Consider the following 16,655-nt stretch of genomic DNA (forward strand, 5'->3'; position numbering starts at 1 on the left):
AAGATCTTACTGCTGGGGTAGTTCATTTAATGGCTTTCTGCAGGAGCAGTGTGTTCTGCTGGTAGTGTTTGGGTTACCGTTAAAGGCAAGGGGTTGTGATGTTCAGCTTAGGAATGTCGAGTCAGCCAGTTAGGATGGCGGAATTGGAAGAAAGTTCTAGAGAAAGCTGGGTGGAGAGGTTTTGTGAGTGGGGTGGGTTCAGGTCGTTTCAGCGGGAGATGGAGAGACAAGAAGCCGAGAGAACCGACCATAGAATCCAACTGCAATGCGCGGTTCAATGGAGTCCAAGATGGGAACACCGGTGATTGGTGAATAGGTGTTGGTGCAATGAGTAAGGGACACATCCAGCTTTTGGAAGATCTGAGCTCCAACCTGTTGCTCATTTGACTGTTTTAATTATAATGGGTCCTTTTGTTTTTCTCTTTCTTCTTTAATAATGATTTGGTTAAGTTGACATTCATAAATATACTTTCTTTATAACTATTTGCACTATACGATCTGTTATTTCTAGCTGAAGGCTAATTGCATGAGGGCAGTATTTATACAGTATTTGCACCAATCGTGGTTCAGCTGGTCAAGATATCTCAACTTCCTGGTTTTGGTGGGACCCAAGTCATGTTGTACAGGGTTTGTGAAAGGTGGTTTTCTCAATGCTGAGTTCAGTGGCTGTTAGCGAGCAGCTAACAATCCGCATCTCTAGAGAAGCCCAGTAAAAAAGGGGTGTCACTAATATAACCAATAGTAAGTATTATCAAACCCTAAAGCCTTTTGCAAAGGATCAGTTAAATCCAGCTTGTGGCAATGTGTATCACAAAGATTTCACTCGTAATGTTACATATTGAACTGTCATATACTGTAAATCCAATTCTCCAACTTCCAGTAATTTGTCCGTCCTCCCCTCTCTCTCCTTTACCATTCCCCATTTTGGCTAACCTTTTACCCCTTCTCCTCACCTGTCTATCACCTCCCTCTGTTGGCTCTCCTCCTTTCCTTTCTCCCGTGATCCACTCTGCTTTTCTGTCAGATTCTTCCTTCTTCAGCCCTTTACCTCTACCACCTCTCACCTCCCAGCTTCTTACTTTATCACCCCTCTCCCATCCACCCACCTTATCCCTTCCCTCACCTGTTTTGGTCTTCCAGCCTGTACTCCTTTCTCTCTCTCCCCCCCCCCCCCCCCACTACTCCCACCTTCTTATTCTGGCCTCTTCCTCCTTTCTTTCCAGCCCTGATGACAGGCCTCAGCCCGAATTGCTGACTCTGTATTCCTTTCCGTAGGTGCTGCCTGACCTGCTTCAGTTCCTCCAGTGTTTTGCATACGCGTGTGTCTATTACTTTAGTATATGAATATTGATTTCTCTAACTTCTGTTAATTCCTCCCTCTTCCCCCTCTTCTCTTCTCCTATTTCCCATTCTGGTTACTCTCTCACCTTTTCTTTTCTCCACACCTGCACCCATGATCTAGCTATTACCTTCCTCTGGTTCCCCTCCTCCTTTCCTTTCTTCCGTTGTCCACTGCCCTCTCCTATTACATTTCTTTTTCAGCCCATTATTGCTTCCACCTATCACCTCCCAGCTTCCTAAATCATCCCCACTCACCTACTCACTCACCTTCACCCTCACCTGGTTTCACCTATTATCTGCCAGCTTGTACTCATGCCCTTCCCCCATCATTTTATTCTGGCTTCTGCCCCTTCCTTTTCAGTCCTGTCGAAGGGTCATGCCCCAAACCGTCAACCTGTTTATTCCCCTCTATAAGTGCTGCCTATCTTGATGAGTTCCTCCAGCATTTTGTGTTTGTTGATTGTCAGCAAGGACAATCACTACACACAAGATTTCCATCTGTGGAATCTCTTGTGTACATGTTTGTTCATGTTTTTTTTCCCCTTTGGAGAGCCCAGACAGCAGCAAAACCTGCATCAGGCTGCTTGCTGTTCATCGATTACAGCTCAGTGTTCAATACCATTATCCCCTCAGATTTAATCACTGAGTTTCTAAACCTGGGCTTCTGTCGCTCCCGGGAGTCAGTACAGGTCAGTCGTCTTCCTCTTTGTTAATCAACACAGGCACACCTCAAGGATGCCTGCTTAGCCCACCCACTGCTCTGCTCTCTAAACTCATGACTGTGGCCACACGCAGTTCAAATGTCATTTATAAATTCATAGATGACACCACTGTCCTTGGTAAGATCTCAGATGGCGACAGGGAGGTGCACAGGAGTGAGATAGATCAGCTGGGTGACAGGGAGGTGCACAGGAGTGAGATAGATCAGCTGGGTGACGGAGGTGCACAGGAGTGAGATAGATCAGCTGGGAGACAGGGAGGAGCACAGGAGTGAGATAGATCGGCTGGGTGACGGAGGTGCACAGGCGTGAGATAGATCAGCTGGGTGACAGGGAGGAGCACAGGCATGAGATAGATCAGCTGGGTGACAGGGAGGTGCACAGGAGTGAGATAGATCAGCTGGGTAACAGGGAGGTGCACAGGAGTGAGATAGATCAGCTGGGTGACAGGGAGGTGCACAGGAGTGAGAAAGATCAGCTGGGTGACAGGGAGGTGCACAGGAGTGAGATAGATCGGCTGGGTGACGGAGGTGCACAGGAGTGAGATAGATCGGTTGGATGACAGGGAGGTGCACAGGAGTGAGATAGATCGGCTGGGTGCCGGAGGTACGCAGGAGTGAGATAGATCGGCTGGGTGCCGGAGGTACGCAGGAGTGAGATAGGTCGGCTGGGTGACAGGGAGGTGCACAGCAGTGAGATAGATCGGCTGGGTGACGGAGGTGCACAGGAGTGAGATAGGTCGGCTGGGCGACAGGGAGGTGCACAGGAGTGAGATAGATCGGCTGGGCGACAGGGGGGAACACAGGAGTGAGATAGATCGGCTGGGCGACGGGGGTGCACAGGAGTGAGATAGATCGGCTGGGTGACAGAGAGGTGCACAGGAGTGAGATAGATCAGCTGGGTGACAAGGAGGTACACAGGAGTGAGATAGATCAGCTGGGTGACAGTGGGGTGCACAGGAGTGAGATAGATCAGCTGGGTGACAGGGAGGTGCACAGGAGTGAGATAGATCAGCTGGGTGACAGGGAGGTGCACAGGAGTGAGATAGGTCGGCTGGATGACAGGGAGGTGCACAGGAGTGAGATAGGTCGGCTGGTGACAGGGAGGTGCACAGGAGTGAGATAGGTTGGCTGGTGACAGGGAGGAGCACAGGCGTGAGATAGATCAGCTGAGTGACAGAGAGGTGCACAGGAGTGAGATAGATCAGCTGGGTGACAGGGAGGTGCACAGGAGTGAGATAGATCAGCTGGGTGACAGGGAGGTGCACAGGCGTGAGATAGATCGGCTGGGTGACAGGAAGGTGCTCAGGAGTGAGACAGATCGGCTGGGTGACAGGGAGGTGCAGAGGAGTGAGACAGATCAGCTGGGTGACAGGGAGGTACAGAGGAGTGAGATAGATCGGCTGGGTGACAGGGAGGTGCACAGGCGTGAGATAGATCGGCTGGGTGACAGGGAGGTGCACAGGAGTGAGATAGATCGGCTGGGTGACAGGGAGGTGCACAGGAGTGAGATAGGTCGGCTGGGTGACAGGGAGGTGCACAGGAGTGAGATAGGTCGGCTGGGTGACAGGGAGGTGCACAGCAGTGAGATAGATCAGCTGGGTGACAGGGAGGTGCACAGGCGTGAGATAGATCAGCTGGGTGACAGGAAGGTGCACAGGAGTGAGATAGATCAGCTGGGTGACAGGGAGGTGCACGGAGGTGAGATAGATCAGCTGGGTGACAGGGAGGTGCACAGTTGTGAGATGGATCGGCTGAGTGACAGGGAGGTGCACAGGAATGAGAAAGATCGGCTGGGTGACAGGGAGGTGCACAGGAGTGAGATAGGTCGGCTGGTGACAGGGAGGTGCACAGGAGTGAGATAGGTCGGCTGGGTGACAGGGAGGTGCACAGGAGTGAGATAGATCGGCTGGGTGACAGGGAGGTGCACAGGAGTGAGATAGATCGGCTGGGTGACAGGGAGGTGCACAGGAGTGAGATAGGTCGGCTGGGTGACAGGGAGGTGCACAGGAGTGAGATAGGTCGGCTGGGTGACAGGGAGGTGCACAGGCGTGAGATAGATCAGCTGGGTGACAGGAAGGTGCACAGGAGTGAGATAGATCAGCTGGGTGACAGGGAGGTGCACGGAGGTGAGATAGATCAGCTGGGTGACAGGGAGGTGCACAGGAGTGAGATAGATCGGCTGAGTGACAGGGAGGTGCACAGGAGTGAGATAGATCGGCTGGGTGACAGGGAGGTGCACAGGAATGAGAAAGATCGGCTGGGTGACAGGGAGGTGCACAGGAGTGAGATAGGTCGGCTGGTGACAGGGAGGTGCACAGGAGTGAGATAGGTGGGCTGGGTGACGGGGGTGCACAGGAGTGAGATAGATCAGCTGGGTGACAGGGAAGTGCACAGGAGTGAGATAGATCAGCTGGGTGACAGGGAGGTGCACAGGAGTGAGATAGGTCGGCTGGGTGACAAGGAGGTGCACAGGAGTGAGATAGATCGGCTGGGTGACGGAGGTGCACAGGAGTGAGATAGATCGGCTGGATGACAGGGAGGTGCACAGGAGTGAGATAGGTCGGCTGGGTGACAGGGAGGTGCACAGGAGTGAGATAGATCGGCTGGGTGCCGGAGGTACGCAGGAGTGAGATAGGTCGGCTGGGTGACAGGGAGGTGCACAGGAGTGAGATAGATCGGCTGGGCGACAGGGAGGTGCACAGGAGTGAGATAGGTCGGCTGGGCGACAGGGAGGTGCACAGGAGTGAGATAGATCGACTGGGCGACAGGGGGGTACACAGGAGTGAGATAGATCGGCTCGGTGACAGAGAGGTGCACAGGAGTGAGATCGGTCGGCTGGGTGACAGAGAGGTGCACAGGAGTGAGATAGATCAGCTGGGTGACAGGGAGATGCACAGGAGTGAGATAGATCGGCTGAGTGACAGGGAGGTGCACAGGAGTGAGATAGATCGGCTGGGTGACAGGGAGGTGCACAGGAATGAGAAAGATCGGCTGGGTGACAGGGAGGTGCACAGGAGTGAGTTAGGTCAGCTGGGTGACAGAGAGGTGCACAGGAGTGAGATAGGTCAGCTGGGTGACAGAGAGGTGCACAGGAGTGAGATAGGTCAGCTGAGTGACAGAGAGGTGCTCAGGAGTGAGACAGATCGGCTGGGTGACAGCGAGGTGCACAGGAGTGAGACAGATCAGCTGGGTGACAGGGAGGTGCAGAGGAGTGAGATAGATCAGCTGGGTGACAGAGAGGTGCAGAGGAGTGAGATAGATCGGCTGGGTGACAGAGGTGCACAGGAGTGAGATTGGTCAGCTGGGTGACAGAGAGGTGCACAGGAGTGAGATAGATCAGCTGGGTGACAGGGAGGTGCACAGGAGTGAGTTAGGTCGGCTGGGTGACAGAGAGGTCCACAGGAGTGACATAGATCAGCTGGGTGACAGAGAGGTGCACAAGAGTGAGATAGGTCGGCTGGGTGACAGAGAGGTGCACAGGAGTGAGATAGATCAGCTGGGTGACAGGGAGGTGCACAGGAGTGAGATAGATCGGCTGAGTGACAGGGAGGTGCACAGGAGTGAGATAGATCGGCTGGGTGACAGGGAGGTGCACAGGAATGAGAAAGATCGGCTGGGTGACAGGGAGGTGCACAGGAGTGAGATAGGTCGGCTGGTGACAGGGAGGTGCACAGGAGTGAGATAGGTGGGCTGGGTGACGGGGGTGCACAGGAGTGAGATAGATCAGCTGGGTGACAGGGAAGTGCACAGGAGTGAGATAGATCAGCTGGGTGACAGGGAGGAGCACAGGCGTGAGATAGATCAGCTGGGTGACAGGGAGGTGCACAGGAGTGAGATAGATCAGCTGGGTGACAGGGAGGTGCACAGGAGTGAGATAGATCAGCTGGGTGACAGGGAGATGCACAGGAGTGAGATAGATCGGCTGAGTGACAGGGAGGTGCACAGGAGTGAGATAGATCGGCTGGGTGACAGGGAGGTGCACAGGAATGAGAAAGATCGGCTGGGTGACAGGGAGGTGCACAGGAGTGAGTTAGGTCAGCTGGGTGACAGAGAGGTGCACAGGAGTGAGATAGGTCAGCTGGGTGACAGAGAGGTGCACAGGAGTGAGATAGGTCAGCTGAGTGACAGAGAGGTGCTCAGGAGTGAGACAGATCGGCTGGGTGACAGCGAGGTGCACAGGAGTGAGACAGATCAGCTGGGTGACAGGGAGGTGCAGAGGAGTGAGATAGATCAGCTGGGTGACAGAGAGGTGCAGAGGAGTGAGATAGATCGGCTGGGTGACAGAGGTGCACAGGAGTGAGATTGGTCAGCTGGGTGACAGAGAGGTGCACAGGAGTGAGATAGATCAGCTGGGTGACAGGGAGGTGCACAGGAGTGAGTTAGGTCGGCTGGGTGACAGAGAGGTCCACAGGAGTGACATAGATCAGCTGGGTGACAGAGAGGTGCACAAGAGTGAGATAGGTCGGCTGGGTGACAGAGAGGTGCACAGGAGTGAGATAGATCAGCTGGGTGACAGGGAGGTGCACAGGAGTGAGATAGATCGGCTGAGTGACAGGGAGGTGCACAGGAGTGAGATAGATCGGCTGGGTGACAGGGAGGTGCACAGGAATGAGAAAGATCGGCTGGGTGACAGGGAGGTGCACAGGAGTGAGATAGGTCGGCTGGTGACAGGGAGGTGCACAGGAGTGAGATAGGTGGGCTGGGTGACGGGGGTGCACAGGAGTGAGATAGATCAGCTGGGTGACAGGGAAGTGCACAGGAGTGAGATAGATCAGCTGGGTGACAGGGAGGAGCACAGGCGTGAGATAGATCAGCTGGGTGACAGGGAGGTGCACAGGAGTGAGATAGATCAGCTGGGTGACAGGGAGGTGCACAGGAGTGAGATAGATCAGCTGGGTGACAGGGAGGTGCACAGGAGTGAGACAGATCAGCTGGGTGACAGGGAGGTGCAGAGGAGTGAGATAGATCAGCTGGGTGACAGAGAGGTGCACAGGAGTGAGATAGATCGGCTGGGTGACAGAGAGGTGCACAGGAGTGAGGTAGATCGGCTGGGTGACAGAGGTGCACAGGAGTGAGATAGGTCAGCTGGGTGACAGAGAGGTGCACAGGAGTGAGATAGGTCAGCTGAGTGACAGAGAGGTGCACAGGAGTGAGATAGATCAGCTGGGTGACAGGGAGGTGCACAGGAGTGAGATAGATCAGCTGGGTGACAGGGAGGTGCACAGGCGTGAGATAGATCGGCTGGGTGACAGGAAGGTGCTCAGGAGTGAGACAGATCGGCTGGGTGACAGGGAGGTGCACAGGAGTGAGACAGATCAGCTGGGTGACAGGGAGGTGCACAGGAGTGAGATAGATCGGCTGGGTGACAGGGAGGTGCACAGGAGTGAGATAGGTCGGCTGGGTGACAGGGATGTGCACAGGAGTGAGATAGATCGGCTGGGTGCCGGAGGTACGCAGGAGTGAGATAGGTCGGCTGGGTGACAGAGAGGTGCACAGGAGTGAGATAGATCAGCTGGGTGACAGAGAGGTGCACAGGAGTGAGATAGGTCGGCTGGGTGACAGGGAGGTGCACAGGAGTGAGATAGGTTGGCTGGTGACAGGGAGGTGCACATGAGTGAGATAGGTGGGCTGGGTGACAGGGGGGTGCACAGGAGTGAGATAGATCAGCTGGGTGACAGGGAAGTGCACAGGAGTGAGATAGATCAGCTGGGTGACAGGGAGGAGCACAGGCGTGTGATAGATCAGCTGGGTGACGGGGGTGCACAGGAGTGAGTTAGATCAGCTGGGTGACAGGGAGGTGCACAGGAGTGAGATAGATCAGCTGGGTGACAGGGAGGTGCACAGGAGTGAGATAGATCGGCTGGGTGACGGAGGTGCACAGGAGTGAGATAGATCGGCTGGATGACAGGGAGGTGCACAGGAGTGAGATAGGTCGGCTGGGTGACAGGGAGGTGCACAGGAGTGAGATAGATCGGCTGGGTGACGGAGGTGCACAGGAGTGAGATAGGTCGGCTGGGTGACAGAGTTGCACAGGAGTGAGATAGGTCAGCTGGGTGACGGGGGTGCACAGGAGTGAGATAGATCAGCTGGGTGACAGGGAGATGCACAGGAGTGAGATAGATCAGCTGGGTGACAGAGAGGTGCACAGGGGTGAGATAGATCAGCTGGGTGACGGGGGTGCACAGGAGTGAGATAGATCAGCTGGGTGACAGGGAAGTGCACAGGAGTGAGATAGATCAGCTGGGTGACAGGGAGGAGCACAGGCGTGAGATAGATCAGCTGGGTGACAGGGAGGTGCACAGGAGTGAGATAGATCAGCTGGGTGACAGGGAGGTGCACAGGAGTGAGATAGATCAGCTGGGTGACAGGGAGGTGCACAGGAGTGAGACAGATCAGCTGGGTGACAGGGAGGTGCAGAGGAGTGAGATAGATCAGCTGGGTGACAGAGAGGTGCACAGGAGTGAGATAGATCGGCTGGGTGACAGAGAGGTGCACAGGAGTGAGGTAGATCGGCTGGGTGACAGAGGTGCACAGGAGTGAGATAGGTCAGCTGGGTGACAGAGAGGTGCACAGGAGTGAGATAGGTCAGCTGAGTGACAGAGAGGTGCACAGGAGTGAGATAGATCAGCTGGGTGACAGGGAGGTGCACAGGAGTGAGATAGATCAGCTGGGTGACAGGGAGGTGCACAGGCGTGAGATAGATCGGCTGGGTGACAGGAAGGTGCTCAGGAGTGAGACAGATCGGCTGGGTGACAGGGAGGTGCACAGGAGTGAGACAGATCAGCTGGGTGACAGGGAGGTGCACAGGAGTGAGATAGATCGGCTGGGTGACAGGGAGGTGCACAGGAGTGAGATAGGTCGGCTGGGTGACAGGGATGTGCACAGGAGTGAGATAGATCGGCTGGGTGCCGGAGGTACGCAGGAGTGAGATAGGTCGGCTGGGTGACAGAGAGGTGCACAGGAGTGAGATAGATCAGCTGGGTGACAGAGAGGTGCACAGGAGTGAGATAGGTCGGCTGGGTGACAGGGAGGTGCACAGGAGTGAGATAGATCAGCTGGGTGACAGGGAGGTGCACAGGAATGAGAAAGATCGGCTGGGTGACAGGGAGGTGCACAGGAGTGAGATAGGTTGGCTGGTGACAGGGAGGTGCACATGAGTGAGATAGGTGGGCTGGGTGACAGGGGGGTGCACAGGAGTGAGATAGATCAGCTGGGTGACAGGGAAGTGCACAGGAGTGAGATAGATCAGCTGGGTGACAGGGAGGAGCACAGGCGTGTGATAGATCAGCTGGGTGACGGGGGTGCACAGGAGTGAGTTAGATCAGCTGGGTGACAGGGAGGTGCACAGGAGTGAGATAGATCAGCTGGGTGACAGGGAGGTGCACAGGAGTGAGATAGATCGGCTGGGTGACGGAGGTGCACAGGAGTGAGATAGATCGGCTGGATGACAGGGAGGTGCACAGGAGTGAGATAGGTCGGCTGGGTGACAGGGAGGTGCACAGGAGTGAGATAGATCGGCTGGGTGACGGAGGTGCACAGGAGTGAGATAGGTCGGCTGGGTGACAGAGTTGCACAGGAGTGAGATAGGTCAGCTGGGTGACGGGGGTGCACAGGAGTGAGATAGATCAGCTGGGTGACAGGGAGATGCACAGGAGTGAGATAGATCAGCTGGGTGACAGAGAGGTGCACAGGGGTGAGATAGATCAGCTGGGTGACAGGGAGGTGCACAGGGGTGAGATAGATCGGCTGGGTGACAGGGAGGTGCACAGGAGTGAGATAGATCAGTTCGTTGACGGAGGTGCAGAGGAGTGATATAGATCAGCTGGGTGACAGGGAGGTGCACAGGAGTGAGATAGATCGGCTGGGTGACGGAGGTGCACAGGAGTGAGATAGATCGGCTGGATGACAGGGAGGTGCACAGGAGTGAGATAGATCGGCTGGGTGACGGAGGTGCACAGGAGTGAGATAGGTCGGCTGGGTGACAGAGGTGCAGAGGAGTGAGATAGGTCAGCTGGGTGACAGGGGGGTGCACAGGAGTGAGATAGATCAGCTGGGTGACAGGGAGATGCACAGGAGTGAGATAGATCAGCTGGGTGACAGAGAGGTGCACAGGGGTGAGATAGATCAGCTGGGTGACAGGGAGGTGCACAGGGGTGAGATAGATCGGCTGGGTGACAGGGAGGTGCACAGGAGTGAGATAGATCAGTTCGTTGACGGAGGTGCAGAGGAGTGATATAGATCAGCTGGGTGACGGAGGTGCACAGGAGTGAGATAGATCGGCTGGGTGAGAGGGAGGTGCACAGGTGTGAGATCAGCTGGGTGACAGGGATGTGCACAGGTGTGAGATAAATCAGCTGGGTGACAGGGAGGTGCACAGGAGTGAGATGGATCAGCTGGGTGACAGAGAGGTGCACAGGAGTGAGATAGATCAGCTGGGTGACAGGGAGGTGCACAGGAGTGAGGTAGGTCAGCTGGGTGACAGGGAGGTGCACAGGTGTGAGATAGATCAGCTGGGTGACAGGGAGGTGCACAGGAGTGAGATAGATCAGCTGGGTGACGGAGGTGCACAGAAGTGAGATAGATTAGCTGGGTGACAGAGAGGTGCTCAGGAGTGAGATAGATCAGCTGGGTGACAGAGAGGTGCACAGGAGTGAGGTAGATCAGCTGGGTAACAGAGAGGTGCACAGGAGTGGGATAGATCAGCTGGTTTGCAGTTGCCTGCAGCAACATTCTTGTACTTATTTTCAGCAAGACCAAGGAATTGATTGTGGACTTCAGGATGGGGAATTTGGGGGAACACTCATCAGTCCTCATTGAGGGGTGATCTGTGGAAAGGATGAGGTTAGAGGATCACTTCTGGGTCCAACACATTTATATCATCACAAGGGAAGCCACAATAGCTGCTCTGTTTTGTTTGGAGTTTAAGAAGATTTAGTTTGTTACTAAAGACTCCTGTAACTTTCTATAGATGCTTTACAGTGGAGAGCAATCTGATTGGGTGTAACATAAGGAAGCTGCATTGCACTGGTTCGAAAGGGGCTGCAGAGGGTGTTTGACTCAGCCAGTATTATCATCTTTTCACCTTAAAATTATGCTCTGCTCGTATAATGCATTTCCACCCTGGACAGAAGTCTCTGGTTAGCTACTCAATCTATGCCTCTTTGACTCTTAGTCTCTTATCATCTTGTACGCCTCCTATCAAGTCAGCTCTTACCCTCCTTCACTCCAAAGTTCTGGTTTCTGTGCACTGTCAGCTGGGCTGGGTACAGGATAGGTCTCTCAGGTCCCTCCCGGTACCTTGGGTGTGTAGTCAGGCACAGCGAAATGAATTATAATCCTGAAACCTTGTTCCTGAACTATATCTGACATCAATCAGTGAATATGCTTATCATTTTTATCGCATTAGGTGATTTCAGTTAGTATCATCTCATTGTCTATGTGGACAAAGCACCAGGACAGATCTTTATTCAAGCAACACACACCAAATGCTGGTGGAACGCAGCAGGCCAGGCAGCATCTCTGGGAAGAAGTTCAGTCGACATTTCGGGCCGAGACCCTTCGTCAGCACTTTTTGTGTGTTGCTTGAATTTCCAGCATCTGTAGATTTCCTCGTGTTTAGATCTTTATTCAGTTTATTTATTTTGTGGAATTGATTACGAGGGTATGCATTAGTAATCAGAAGCCTTGGCTAATAAGCCTACAGAAGTTCAATCCCACCTCAGGACCTGAGCAGTTTAAATTCAATTAAATAACTGGGAATTGTTTTCTCTCTGGTTGGGAAACCTAGAATCACATCTCACTGTTTCAAAATAAGGACTGAGATAAGCAGACATCTCTCCTACTAGCGGTCATGGCCCTTCCCTGTCCAATACCTACCCGTATGACTATAAGAGTTAGATCTGCTTCTGAGCATCTGTCAGCATGAGTTTTCATAATCAGAATATAAAGACAATTCATTACCCATCTTAACTCTAAAGTAAGTCACCAGCAAGATATCAGTGGAGCAACTCTTGCAGCTTTATAGTATTAGCAGATTCTCTCCCTGGGGTTTTCCATATTTGGGAAAGTCTGATGATTTTGAAAGGATACATGTCCATCCTACCCTTACCCCAGCCAGCTATGTACTTGTATGAAGTATCATCTTCTTGTCAATGCGCGCTTAAAGCAGCAGGAGATTTTTATTCAGTTTTTTTTTGTGGGATGTGCTACTAGGCACATCCCACAGAAAAAACTAAACTAGTAATTCAGAAGCTTGTGCTAATGAGCTTCAATCCCAAGTTCAGTCCCACTCAGGACCCAAGCAATTCAATTAAATAGCTCTTGAGTTTTCTCTTCTTTCTCTCCAGTTGGGGTATCTAGAATCAGATCTCACTTTTTTAAAATAAGGGGTAATATTAATATAAGTAATATGTGAATCTCAGATTGGCCTCTACAGTCTTCTGAAGACCCACCAATAGACAACCCCTTGGACAACAGCATACTTGACTTGAGTAATTGTACAGCTACTAGTACAAAGGTGGAACTGCTTCAGATGGAGTGTGGAACAAGGCATGGTCCCAGTTTGATTCCAGTAGAACCTTGCCATCTCAAGTTTCCTTCGACACCCAAGAATGGCTCTGCTAAGACAAATTATAGGCTGCTCCTAGTGAACTACCTATGATATGATAACATTTTGCTTTGAATGTGCATCTAGAAGTAATTAGGGTGAATAATGAGCCTAGATGTGTTTTGTGTTCCACAGTTTTCTGAGGGAAAAGGAGCCCTGCTGAATATAAAATAAGTAAAAAAAGAAAAGAAAAGAAATATTAAGGAATAAATCCCTTTCAAATCCTGTGGAAAATGGAAGAATTTCACACATGAGAATTTTCCAAGACTGCATTCACTTCACAAATCTTCTCTCTCAACATGTGTTTCTGTTATTTCAGGAGGATTGTTCTATGTGATATTTAAAGAGCTATTCTCCTCCTCAAGTCCAAGTAAAATATATGGAGATGCTCTGAAGAAGTGTCGAGCCCATCCAGAGGTATGGTTTTATGTGTCATGTGATGTCATGTGATTTTTATTTTTAAAGACCAAAATTTACCTTTTACCTTCAAACCTTAAATATTCACATGGGACATGTTCCAAAAACCATTGCAAATCTTTATGTGTTGTACAGTAAACTTGGTGATAATGGCATTAGCTTTGACAGGGCTAATAAACAGCAGTGAGATTCACATCTTGATTAATATCACCTTTCCTGCATTGTCACAAGAAGGCAGCATCCATCATCAGGGTCCCAAACCAACCAGGTCATGCTCTCTTCTTGCTGCTGCCATCAAGTTGAAGGTACAGGAGTCTGAGGAGTCACACCACCAGGTTCAGGATCAGTTACTACCCGTCAGCCATCAGGCTCTTGAACCAAAGGAGATAACTTTACTCAACTTCACTTGCCCCATCGTTGAAATGTTCCCGCAACCTGTGGACTCTTTTTCATCTCATGTCCTCAATATTTATTGTTTATTTGTTTATTTTTATTATTTCTTTCCTTTTGTATTTGCACAGTTTGTCTTTTGCACTCTGGTTGAGTGCCCAAGTTGGTGCGGTCTTTCATTGACTCTATCGTGATTATTCTATTATGGATTTATTGAGCATGCCTGCAAGAAAATGAATCTCAGGGTGACATATGTAATTTGATAATAAATTTACTTTGAACTTTGAACTCTGGTGTCCCTTCCCTTTCTCCAATGGTCCATCACATTCTTTCTACTTCCACCCTTTAACTTATCCACCTATCACCTCTCAGCTTCACACATCAGTCCCCCTTCCTCCACCCCACCCACCTGGCCACCTGGCTACCTGGCTTCACCTATCGCCTTCCAAGTTTGTACTCACACATTCCCCCCCAACCCCCCCATTCTCATTCTGACTTCTTCTCCCTTCCTTTCCAGACCCAATGAAGGGTCCCGACCCACAATGTCAACTCTTCATAGATGCTGCCTGACCTGCTGAATTCCAACAGCAGTTTGAATGTGTTACTCTGGATTTCCTGTAACTGCAGAATCTCTTTTGTGTTTTTGATTATTACCTTATTTGCAATTTTTGGTATTTTTGCAGCAGTATTTTTCTTTGTAACTTCCTGATGACAGCCATTGTCTATCTCACATAACGGAGAGTAACATAACTGAGCCGGATAATCAGAAAAGGTATTGAGTTGAACAGTTGGTTTGTATAGGAAGAGGTATCAACACGTCAAGGAAAATTGTTTCAGAATTAAATTCTGAATCACTCCTCAGGTTTGCATTAAGTTAAAAATGAAGCCTGTTTCACCAAAGTTAAACACACCCTTAAATAGTCTGCTCCAGATCAGGCAAACTTGCAACTGTTCCCAAAACTATTAACCAGACGTGAACACAAGCAATTCTGCAAATGCTGGAAATCTGGAGTACGACACACAAGAAGCTGGAAGGACCCATTAGGTCAGCAGAGACGCTGCCTGACCTGCTGAGTTCCTCCAGCATTTTGTGTGTGTTAACTGGACATGATGGTGCATGCAGGGAAGCTAAGGTGTAATTATTGAAAATCCTTCTTTTTAAGTGGTGGGGAACTAGCACATTCAAATTTTCAAAGTACATTTATTATCAGAGTATATATGCAGTATACAACCTTGAGATTCCCAGTAAATAATTTTACAGCTTGGCTGGACTTGTGTGAAATCTGCCTGCTCTGTCCATTATAACCATATTAGGGGCTACAACTATGATGGGATGTAGGTGGGGTAGATTGGGTGGGGGGGCGGGGGTGGAGTTCATGGAGTATAGTTCTTGCGTTGTGATGTGGCCATGCATCAGCCTTGCTGGGAAACTGTACCAGTAGCTTTTTGATTCAAATTCATGAAACCAAAATAACTTACAGAAATGAAGGAGGCAGCATGGTAGTGTAGAAGTTAGTGTAACTCTATTACAGCGCCAGAGCACCAGGTACGGTTCCCACCGCTGCCTGTAAGCATTTTGTACATTCTCTCTCCCCCCCCCCCCCCCCACCTGCATGGATTTTCTCTGGGTCATTATTCTACTGTAAATTCCTGCAGGAAAATGAATCTCAGAGTAGTACATGGCAACACATATGTACTTAAGATAATAAATTTACTTTGAGGTTTGAAACTCAAGGTGGAAAAGAATCAACAAATTCAGATGAATGTAAATAGTCTTGCTGAACTCAGTATCACATCTTGCAGTGGGAAATGAGCTTTCAACTTCTGGGTTGATAGTGTGACAGAATAACCACTCGGTAACTATTAATTGAAATATTACCTTTTTGTTTTCTTTTCCTGATCTTGAGATCTGTAGCATAATGTGCCAGATATGCTCCTTTGCGCACGCACACACACACACACACGCGCGCGCACATCTTTAGTATCTCCTTGTGACTAAGAGTACAAACACATAACGTTTGTTTTTGAAATTCTGCTCTGCCTTTTTCATAGTGATACTAACCCACTTAATATAAAACAATCAAAATAAATTTATTATCAAAGTATGTATCTGTTACCATATACCACCTTGAGATTCAATTTCTTGCAGGCATTCACAGCAGAACAAAGATACAATTTAGGTGAAAAACTACACATGAAGACTGACAAACAATGTACAAAAGACGTCAAACTGTCCAATGCAAAAGAAACAAATAATAATAAATGATACAATAAAATATACTGAGAACATGAGTAACAGAGGTCTTAAAAGTGAGTCCATAAATTGTGGGAACAGTTCAGCATTGAGGTGAATGAAGTTATCCACATTGGTTCAGGAGCCTGATGATTGAAGGGTAATAACTGTTGCTGAACCTGGTGATGTGGAAGTCTCCTGTACCTCCTTCCTGAATCTGAATGCAGCAGCAAGAAGAGAACATGCCCTGGATAGTGGAGGTCCTTAATGTGACAATAGTATTACACAATGTAATGGTGAAAGACTGTCAGCAGAACTCATTGTATTGTATGCTTGTGTAATTTCAAGATCTCGTTAAACTCTCATTGCTGCCTCCCAAATGGCATCGAGCTGATCAAGGCTTGAGTGAGAGGCTGCATACAGACGTGTTGTAAATCTGCTTGACTTGCATGCTGAGAGTTGCTGATGAGGGAATATTTACTTGAGATGAATGAGAATCAGATGTGCATTGCTTTAGAAGCTGGCATATAGTTGTGTATTTCTGACAAAATAATTAGATATGTATGCGCCTACTTAAATGTATACACTAAATAGGCAGGAAAGATGTAAGTACTGATGTGTTCAGAGTACACTCAGTGTCCACTTTATTAGGTACACCCATACATCTCATTAATGCAAATTTTTTATTACTAACAAAATGCATAAAAGCATGCAGACATGGTCAAGAGGTTCAGTTGTTGTTCAGGTCAAACATCAGAATGGAGAGGAAATGTGATCTAAGTGACTTTGACTGTGGAATGATTGTTGGTGCCAGATGGGTGATTTGAGTATCTCAGAAACTGTTGATCTGGGATTTTCATGCACAACAGTCTCTAGAGTTTACAAAGCATAGTACGTAGAACAAAAAAAAACATCCAATGATCAGCAGTTCTTTGGGCTTGTTAATG

The 16,655-nt window shown here is 50.0% G+C and overlaps 1 protein-coding gene across 1 annotated transcript in view; it reads left to right on the plus strand.

The window, feature by feature from the left end:
* Positions 1–16,655, plus strand: part of timm21 (translocase of inner mitochondrial membrane 21) — a 53,791-nt gene that overhangs the window by 17,044 nt on the left and 20,092 nt on the right. Inside the window, exon 3 of the mRNA XM_072274138.1 lies at positions 12,988–13,085. Coding sequence (XP_072130239.1) covers positions 12,988–13,085 — 98 coding nt within the window. The remainder of the gene's footprint in view (positions 1–12,987; positions 13,086–16,655) is intronic.

This window comes from Mobula birostris, chromosome 1 (assembly GCF_030028105.1).
Source record: "Mobula birostris isolate sMobBir1 chromosome 1, sMobBir1.hap1, whole genome shotgun sequence".
Lineage (NCBI taxonomy): Eukaryota > Metazoa > Chordata > Chondrichthyes > Myliobatiformes > Myliobatidae > Mobula > Mobula birostris.